We start from the raw sequence: 10,339 nt of genomic DNA, 5'->3' as shown, positions 1-10,339 counted from the left end.
GAGGTAATTGTTAACGTGATAGTATTTTGTAGACCTGACATCCTATTAGAGAGGATTGGTGAGGGAATTTGGAGGAAGTAATTATCAGAGGTAATCATTAATATGATAGTTTTGTGATCCCGTCATCCTATTGAAGAGGATTGGCGAGGGAATTTGGAGGAAGTGACTATCAGAGGTAATCATTAATATGATAGTATTTTGGTAAGGGGCCAGATGCTCACGTCTGACTTCAGACTCACCTTGGAGTTGATTTATGACGAGCTTCAACTCATCATGGCTCCACCAGAAAGCTCAAAGTAGTACATGGTTTTGCAGAGAAATCATGACTACCCCCACTCCAGCGACAGCTGTAAATCAGGATTGAAGGGTAAAGACTCCTGCATCCAATAAGGCTTGGATCTTATCCTTCAGGGTGATTGAAGGGTAAAGACTCCTGCATCCAATAAGGCTTGGATCTTATCCTTCAGGGTGTAGAATTTAGAGGTGGGATGATGAACCATCCTGTGGTACGCATAATAGTTGGGTTCATCCATTCTCGACATCTCCTCAGGTCGCATCGATTCTGGGAGCTTGATCTTTTTCGCCTTGATCAAGGATTTGAGTATCGGGATGACTTGATCATCTTGGAAGTCGTACTTCTGTTGAAAGTGGCTATCCGAAGATTTTCCCTTCTGCTTTGACGAAGATTCAGGGGTGAGGTTATCTTGGTCATCATCTCCTTAAAAATCACATGGCTCTTCAGCATCTAGCATATTGAGCATGCTTTCGACCTGTTCTCCTTGGCGAACAAGCTCTTTCCAAGTTCGGGTCTTCACTGCTCCAATCTTGGATAAAATATGGATCGAGAGATTATTACGACACATCTCGATCAACGTACTTTTAGAGACTTGATCACGGTAATGCAGCGACCGATTTCTAAATCTCTTGACAAAGTTACTGTCAGACTCTGTCTTCTCCTGCTTTTCAGTTAGCAGGGTGGCCATAGATACTTCTGTGTCATCGTCGAAGAATCTGGTTATAAAGAGCATTTCCATGTCAGCCCAAGATTTGATGGAGCATGGTTCCAGCTTGCGAAACCATTCAAAAACGACTCCTTTAAGGGTTCTTATGAACAGTCGAGTCATAATGGGATCATTCTCCACTATGTGTCCAGTCTGCGCCTGGAAATAGTAGATGTGCTGGGTCGGAAAACCCTTGCCATCAAACTGTAGGAGGCTGAGTGGTTTGAACTTTGGAGGATAAGGGACGGAGTCCCATTCGGCAGGGTATGGCCTGACGACCCCTAATTCTCTGAAGTTCCTTTGAAGCTTTAAAGCCTCAAGCTGCTTCTGGAAATCGTCCAACTTATGATCTCGGTCATTCTTACGCGGGTTGGACTCAACTTCGGATGACTCAGAGTGAATATCAAAAATATTTTCTTCTTCATCTTCTGTATTATCACCATCTTGATTTCGACGGCTAGATTCCCAAGCACTGGGTGAAGGTCGCTGGTGCCTTGATCCTGAGGATTCAGCGGTAGCTTTCCTCTTCTTCTTCTTCTTCTTGAGGAGTTTGTCCACCATGTCCTCCAAGCGTCTGATAGACTCCTGTTGTTGGAGGATGGTTAATTGTTTCTCTTCCACCTGCCTCGCCAGGTCCTCCTTACTTCTGGTCATGTGAGCACTTGCTTGTTCACTTTGATCGGTGTTGGAAGGCTGAGAGGTTGAAATAGCTGAGTTTTCAGGCTCTTCCTCAACATCATCTGTGATGCCCGCTAATCGACAGTAATCAAACGAGATCACCGCACCAGTACGAGTACGAGTGTGTTGATACACTCCCTGTCCTTCGACAAGCATTTCGCCTAGTCCTGGAGAGTATTCAGGATCAGAAGATTCAAAAGAATAAGCCGAAGCTTTGCTCTTGCCCTTGCTGACCATGTTAATCGTCACTTCAATGTAGCGATTCTTGGGTGCTTGTTTCTTGGGACGAAAGCGTCTTCTTCTTGATGATGAGACCATCGACGGTTCAGTTAACCGTTTGAAGACTGAAGGCTTATGAGTTGACTCCCCACATGAACATTGTGAAAGTACTGCAGAAATGAGTTTCTCACAGCAGCAATGAGATTGCATTTGGCTCATGCTGCCCTTGCGCGTGAGATAATCCCGAAGGTCACCAGCTAGACAACCCCCATTCGACTCCGTCATCTTGGTTTTACCTAAGTGAGACCCTCTGAATGATAGAGGTTGACGAACTTGGGTAGACTGACGAACTCCATCATTCATGTGACGACATTCATTGGTAGAACGAGCTCGACGCTTGTGCCTTATCAGTTGGCTCTTATCCTGAGGTTCGTTTTCTTTACGAACGTCGGTATGAACCACTTGTTGAAACAGATGAACCTCTTTTTGAGAATGAGGTTCGTTGTCGGAGCCTACTCGGGTACAAGGGTGAGGTTCGTCATTCGGACGTTCCTCATTCACCTGACATTCGTCAGACTTGTTAACCTTAGGTTGATTAACCCTCGGTCGATAATGAAAACCGTCTAGCGAGACCAAAGCTCGAGCCCTGCGGCGAGCTTGGTTCTGACGCTGACGTTGTCGAGCGCGTCTCGACAATGAACCAGTAGAAACCTTTGCTTCAGCCAGAGCTGAGCAAGGTTCGTCATCAAAAGCCATAGTTTGGCCGGTAGAAGCCGAAGTTCGGCTAGGTTATTTGACAACCCATTTCTTAGCCTGACGGATAGTTTCTGGAGCCTCCTCTTTGAGGGGCTTGGACTTTTCCTCGAGATTAACTCGAGTTGAATCATCAGGAGCCACTTGGGCTAAGGTCTCATACGAGACTTGACGACACTTAAGTGGCTTCGTGGGACTAGACTTACCCGAGGAAAGAAAATCCTCATATTTAGACTGGTTAAATTCGATGACCAGAGTCTCGACGTCCGTTCCCACTGTAATCTTGTCTGACTGCGCCACCACCATCTCTTCGGAGAGAATAGCTGCTCCCACTATGGTCGCCATCGTCTGTAGGGTCGAAAAATTTAAAGATTGATTGATTCTCTTGTTTTAAGAAAATTGGGTTCGATCACTTGATACAAAACCCTTACAATCAATCACGCTCTCTCGATTACAGAGGAAGAGAAGATTAATTCAGCTTCTCTTTTGTTTAAGGTGGGTTCTTGGTGGCGAAAAGATGCTTCCCTCGATGCTTGAGTCGAGATTGCTTCCCGTTGACGATCAGAACAAGATCACAAGAGCTTCTGACGTGGGTTAGAAAACAAGAATATGAACGTCGATTTCTCTTCTAGCGATAGCCAAAGATCTCCAAGTCCGAGTATCGAAAGCCAAAGTCCAGTCCCCTCTTAATAGCTGCTCGAGGCTATTTATAAGAGTTTGAGCACGTAACCGACGTGCTACAATCGTGGAGTCATGGATGTAACTGATATGCTAAAATTGTAGAGTCGTAGCGTAACTGACTCCTTGAATCTAGCACACGTGGCTGACTGGGTCTTCGTGGCCGTTACAGCCTGATTTAATGTGGGTTACGAACTTCACTGCGTTGGCGAACCTCATCCTTGATGTTGAGCCTCACTGCGTGGCGAGCCTCGTCTTTGATGTCGAGCCTCGCTGCGTGGCGAGCCTCATGAGCTTCTTTAATAATGAGCTTCATCTTCACTGACGAGCTTTAAATCTGATGAAAAGCTTTGTTTTCATTAACGAACTTCACCTCCGATGATAAACTTCAAACCTCGTATCCAATGACGAGCTTCGAACCTCGTTTCCAATGACGAGCTTCGTCTTTGATGTCAAGTCTCATTTCCAATGATGAGATTCGAACCTCGTTTCTAATGACGAGCTTCACATCTTGTTCTCCCATTTAAATGGATGAGTTAGTCATCATTAACTCTCCTTAAAGGGGTGAGTTATTGGTCATTAACCCTCATTTAATATAGCCCTTTGAAACTGTGTCTGACGAAGTTCGTTTACCAGACGAGGTTTGTCCGCCAGACGAGGTTCGTTTGCCAGACGAGGTTTGTCCGTCTGACGAGGTTCGTCCGCCTGACGAGGTTCGTTCATTTCGCTATATCTTTGGTGAGCTTAACTGCGGCTTCATCTTTGGCGAACTTCATCTTCAATGACAAATTTCGTTTCTAGGTGAACTTCGTCTTTTGATGGGTAAGGTGTTGTTTGTCCTATTGAACTGAGACAAACTTTATGAATTGAGGCTGAGGTTCGTCGTTGTGACAACCCTCGTCGTACTTGTAGTGAGGTTCGATCCTCTTTCGTTTCTTGGCACTTTTTAGTGTCTATAGACACATGAGGTGATACTAGCCGACACGAGAGATCCTGAATTCCCAGACAAGGCGACATTCTAACCAGTCAAAACAAGCCGACACTCCTGAGTCGACATGAAAGGCGGTGTCGGTCGACCCTGTTATTAAGGATGACCTTATTTAGGGCACTCGACCACTCACTGGACATTTCTCAGAAATAACTTAAGGGACGTTTCCTTCTGTCGACTAAGTTGAGGACTCGACTCTGGTCTCAAGCCTCTCTCCCAGAGCAAATGTCGACATCCTAGTCCACCTCGAACAAACCTTATACAGATTTTGGCTTGATAAGTCTCCACGACTTGTCAGCTCAATCACTTCCCACAAAAAACGGAGACATCATCTCCAGAGTTAAAGTGACTTCCCCTCCAGTTGCCAACCGACATCTGTAAAGCGGGGGACGACTCAGAATGCCCACGTGCCTTCTACCACGCTCACAAATCACTTTCCGAATATCGCGGAGACGCCATCTCCCATGCTGAGATGACTTCCCTTCCAGTCGCCAGTCGACACCGGTAAAGCGAGTGATGACTCACCTTTCAGCTCACACTTTGTCACCACCATTCTGTATGGTCGAAATAACCAGTCTGCCATGGACACCCGCTCTATAGATGGAGGCTATAGACCGCCAAAAAGGAAAATCTAACCTAATCTAAATCTTCCTCCTGATCTAATCTAAGAGATGATCATCTCTAATTCACATAGCATAATAACACCTAGTTCTAAACTCCACTCAAGCTCACGTTTATCAACTGACTTGATCGTCGGAGGAATCACGGGGGAACCGGTCCCCTCCCTCTCACGAGTTCTTTCTGTCTGTGCAGCACGGACTTCAGACCCATGTTTAAGAACCAAGCATAAAGTCGAAGAAGGAAGCGGGCCCTCCATCATCTTTCATCACCCCGCAACAATCCTCTTCTGAATTAATAATCTGTTTGATATCGAGCATCAACAATTAGAAAAAAGATTAGCACTGAACTAGAATATCACTAAATGCTAGGAAATTCAAAAATAAAATTATAGTTAACAAATAAAACTACACGCTACATACATCCAGTAAATTTTGATTTGGGATTTCCTTAAATTTTACATTAATAATAATCAATATTTTGGAGAATGCCTTGGATGTCAATTCCAAACCTACCATTATTATACTTTGTGTTAGCGATTATAGTAGCAGAAGGCTTTATAACTGCAAACAAGCTAGTTTTAAGCTGGCAGTACCTCAAAGTATAATATAACTATGATATATTAGAAAACAAAATCAACTTAGCTAAAACTCAGGCAGAAATGCCCTTCAAGTATGACTCAATAATATTTTCCTCTTTAAATCTAAGACCTTATGTATGATGATGGGAATCATTTTAATTAATCGGAGCAATCTATATTTTCAGAGTCCTAGAAGTGAAACCCCCTTAATTGTGGAAGCTTTTTACTCCTCTTTTTGTTGGTGAGGCAAGAAAGCAAGGAATAAACTTTCTGAAAGACTACTATACTATGCTTTCTCTGCATGGTTGTATAAAGTAAAGTCTTGACTCATCTGTTTTGGATGCGCAAGTAGGAGCCAAGTTTGTCCCCTGTAAAGCGGCTTGTACTGCTCATGAGGATAAGAATATCTGTCAAACTTTTGAGAATAATTGAGAAACTTGAGAAGTGGGTAACAAGGGAAAGTAATGATAGCAACATTTGTAGCTCAAGTTACAACAAACCTCAGGCATCCAAGATTTTACAATATGCAATATTTCTTCTTTAACACCTTGTTCTTTTTTGTTGACATGCATGATTATGTGTAATTCAGCTCCTATTGAGGTTTGGAATCTTAACCACTTTAACTCAAGTAAGCTTAACATCCAAAACCATAATTCTTCGGTTTTATTCAGGTCAATCCGATAAATGATAGCGATTAGTAGGCAAGGGCAGATTGTCACACCTCAATCAAGAAACCCAGGCCACTGCTCTTGAAACTGTCACGAAGATGATTAAATATGAAGCTCTCACAAAACTCTTCAATTTTCTAGCTGTAATTAAGGCTTGAGGTCATAGAAATTACTACGTATTAGAGGCCTTGCTAGCTCACATTGTATATATAATTATTAACTTGGAGCATGATTAGGTTCATATTAATTTTGCTGTTTGCTCCACTGCTCTTGTGTTTATATAAGTGGTTTAAAGAACAATCATGAAGTTGGAAGCAAATACGTCTGTTAAAAGCATCGTCACTGAGGAGGAAGTAAACACAAATGTTAAAGGAGCACTCGAAAATGCCTTCTTGAAAATACAAGAGGATCAGTGGAAAGTTATGCAGCTTGAGGTTTGGTCAACAATGTGGTGTTCACTAAAAAGAAAAAGAAGCTTGTAAAAGTAATAAACCAGTAAGGAAAAATCGAAGACTGTTGGTGGGTTAGGACAAGGTGAAAGATGAGCATAATCAAAAGTAAGCAAGAACAAATTTTGAAAAGTTCACTCCGCATAAAAGTTAATAACAGTCAGCATGAAGTATAAGATCAATTAACGATTAACCTGATTAAAAAAAGTCATGACCTTTTTGCTTTCTGTTTTGCTAGGAAACAAAAACATGTAATTTTGAGTTTTGTTGTCTGTATCTAAATCGAGTAGATGGTCTAAAGCGATGAAACAACAAAGATATGAACTTTTTACGCTTTTACTTCAAAAAAAAAAAAAAACAAATCAAATCAAAAAGGAAAACAGAGTATGGGAAACGTAATATGTTTGTTCAGTGCAAACTAATACCGACTAAAACATATGTAGTCCAGTCAATATTTACTTTGAAGTAAGTATCATAGGTTCGAATCTCAAGCTTAGTAGGTTCAATAACAAACCAAACTTTAGTTATTTCTTATGATCGGTTTATCATATCAATTTGGACCACGTTTCAAATCTATAACCTAACAAGGTTCGTTGATAAAATCCTACTCAAATTTATTTCTTAATAATCACAATTAGCTTTCCCATGGCCTTGGTTCCCAAATCTCTAATATCTAGATAAACCCCCCCCCCACCCCCCCCACCCCCCCCCCCCCCCAACAAAAAAGAAAAAGAAAAAAGAAGACACTAATTCAAGGTTTAACAGATCCGAGTTTCCTTCTTCACTCATCTCAATACCATCGCAACCCATGTGCAAATAAAACTTGACTCTGAATTGGCACAAGCATCCCAAGAAATTACACTAGAAGAATAAGCAATCCCCAAAAGCGATCTTCTAAAGAATCTAACCTCAATTAAGACCTTCTCAAACTCCAATAACAGCAATCACATAAGCATCTACTAGTACCCATGGTCATCCGTAAGAAGTCATTAGTGCCCATTAATCATCATCATCTCAAAAAATGGCTACAGCTCTTTACATAACCCTCCTGTTACTATCCCATACCATTAGCACAGCCCTCTCCCTAGAACTCCATTTCTATCGAAAATCATGCCCGAGAGCCGAACTCATAGTTAAGAGTGTACTCCAGAGGCATGTCAAAAAGGACCCATCAATACCTGCTGGCCTTCTTCGGCTCCATTTTCATGACTGTTTCATCAGAGTAAGCTTCTATCCACCTCCATATTTATTATTACGAACATAAAATTAAGCATTAAAATTAACCAAACATTTTGGTGTTTCAGGGTTGTGATGCTTCCGTTCTTCTCGACAGTACTGAAGAAAACATAGCAGAAAAAGAGGCACCTCCTAACTTGACACTACGAACATATGATGTGATTGACGATATAAAGGCTGAGCTAGAGAAGGAATGTAAAGGAATTGTATCGTGTGCTGATATACTAGCTATGGCAACTCGAGATGGGGTGGCATTTTCTGGAGGTGAAGAGTATGCTCTGCCGACAGGGAGGAGGGATGGCAAAATTTCAAGAATGTCGGAGGTTCATCTCCCTGGCCCTTCTTTCAGTGTTCAGGGTGCATTGGCTGCTTTCCAGTCCATCAATCTAGATTTAGAGGACCTCACTACATTATTGGGTAAGTGTTGTAACATTCTAATAGTAGTAGACTACTAGATACTTGAAACCTGAACAAACTTTTTTTTTTTTACACTTAAACAGGTTGCAACAGAAATTGATGAAACTTGAACTGCAACTTTAGTTTTCACTTTCTGTTTGCTTTATCCTATGCTGCAATAGGTGCGCAGAAAGGTCAAATTGAATGGTTTGGTTTTGTTAATGGGATCACTTTCACCAGGTTGTATTTAATGAAGGCATTACCCCCCGAGGTGTCAACTTAAGTAATATAATATTAATAGGATTGGATCATAAAAATGGCGAATAATATATAACTTCATTTGGCCTCAAAATTACCGAGGTTGATTCAGGACAGAGGTACCTTTCTAAAGTAGAGAAGGTAACTGCCAGCCACACATTAATTGTAACAAATTATAGACAAGATGGATACAAAACTTGGTGGCTTGCATAGATTAGCTTAAACACTGCATTAATATGGCACAGCTCTACTTAAGCTGTCTTATTAAACTTTTAAGTAGTATCATTATATACTTTGGAGAATGTGCATTTAGTTTCAATTTTAAGAATTGGCAGCTACATCTGTGCTATTCACTATTAATCTTAGATTCAATATAGGTCAAACTTCACTTAGGATCATGTGATATTCCTTGAATGCCAGATTTCTTTAATCATGGAAACGTGGGTGCGTTTACAAAGGCTTTTACTACCGACAAGTAAGTTTTGATGATGGAATAGTGTTCCTTCAGGGCCTATTGCAACTTCTAAGGTACCAGGATAGATCCATATTGCCCAAACTAAAGGGGTAATTTTCGACAGGATATACACCCTTCGGGATGAAAAAAGTGACTTTTGGACTATTTCTCCATAAATCAATCCGTAGTTAAGTTTAATAATGAAAGTTAAGTTAGCAATAAACGCGACAGGCCCTAGAAGGTATTTAGTATGATAGCAAAATTCATGTTAAGCAATGCTTCACAGCCCTAAAATTCTAGCTGTTAGAATTAATATAAAACTATAATTCTTAATCCTCACCATAACTTCGGAGTTTTGGTGTAATGATTAGAGGAATTAAATTTAAGATGGTATCAGAGCAACCTAGGTTCAAATCCTACCGGCCACGAATTAAATGCGGATTTTCTAAAAATTGACACCGCTACGTGAGTCCAGGTTTCAACCCATATAAAGCTCGACCAGCGGGGGCATGTTAGAATTAATATAAAACTATAATTCTTGATCCTCACCATAACTTCGGAATTTTAGTGTAATGATTAGAGGAACTAAATTTAAGACTAACTATTACCAAAATTATCATTTATTTGTATTGACCACATCATTAATCAACAACCATACTCCTACCAAAATTTAAGAACATGTTCAACTATTTACCCGAACCTTGTGCTTTCCTCCTCTCTTCTCCAGGTGCTCATAGCATTGGTTTCTGTCACTGTGGCTTCTTCATCAGCAGGCTCTACAACTTTCGCAATAGCGGCTTACCTGATCCTCGTATTGCTCCTCGTGTGCTAAAAACTCTGAGGCATAAATGCCCCCCACAACTTCAACAACTCAATGATGTAAGCAAAGACCCAAGAATATTCATGAATCAAGCTACAGAAAGACCATTCACTCTAAACTCCTCGTTCTATCATGGCGTGCTCAATGGACAAGCAACTTTGCACCTGGACCAGGACCTTGCCTTCACTGATGTCACAAATAGATTAGCAGTGGAGTATCTTCAGAGTCCAGAATTATTCAGGAGGCAATTTTCCAACTCCATGATCAAATTGGGAATGGTCGGTGTGTTATCTGGACAACAGGGTGAGGTCAGATTGAATTGTAGAAGAGTGAATGGTGACCCAACAGACAACCTGAGAACCTAACTGATTTCAACTATTTGACTGCAGTATCAAAAGATAGGAGTCAAAGATTCAACCTCCCTCAAGTTACCAATATAAATATACAAATATTCCTAGACCTCCAATGTAACATTTCAACGAAATAAACATTTCTATCATTTAGAAGAAGAGCAAAACAGAGCAAAACAATGTGATTGTTCAA

General features: G+C 41.1%; 1 protein-coding gene across 1 annotated transcript; it reads left to right on the top strand.

Annotated features, from left to right (window-relative positions):
* On the top strand, window positions 7,654-10,339 carry LOC109834748 (peroxidase 57-like). Its single transcript, XM_020402769.1, has 3 exons — window positions 7,654-7,854; window positions 7,937-8,285; window positions 9,704-10,339. Exons 1-3 carry the CDS (start codon window positions 7,654-7,656, stop codon window positions 10,159-10,161), a joined length of 1,008 nt encoding a protein of 335 aa, XP_020258358.1. The 3' UTR covers window positions 10,162-10,339.

This window comes from Asparagus officinalis, chromosome 3 (genome assembly GCF_001876935.1).
Source record: "Asparagus officinalis chromosome 3, Aspof.V1, whole genome shotgun sequence".
NCBI lineage: Eukaryota > Viridiplantae > Streptophyta > Magnoliopsida > Asparagales > Asparagaceae > Asparagus > Asparagus officinalis.
The sequence above is the reverse complement of the archived record's forward strand: the minus strand, read 5'-3'. Positions and strand labels throughout refer to the sequence as shown.

Coding starts and splice junctions, on each gene's coding strand:
- LOC109834748 (XM_020402769.1), top strand. CDS start 7,654: ATGGCTACAGCTCTTTACATAACCCTCCTGTTACTATCCCATACCATT. Junction 7,855..7,936: donor TTCATGACTGTTTCATCAGA/GTAAGCTTCTAT, acceptor TTGGTGTTTCAG/GGTTGTGATGCTTCCGTTCT. Junction 8,286..9,703: donor GGACCTCACTACATTATTGG/GTAAGTGTTGTA, acceptor TCTCTTCTCCAG/GTGCTCATAGCATTGGTTTC.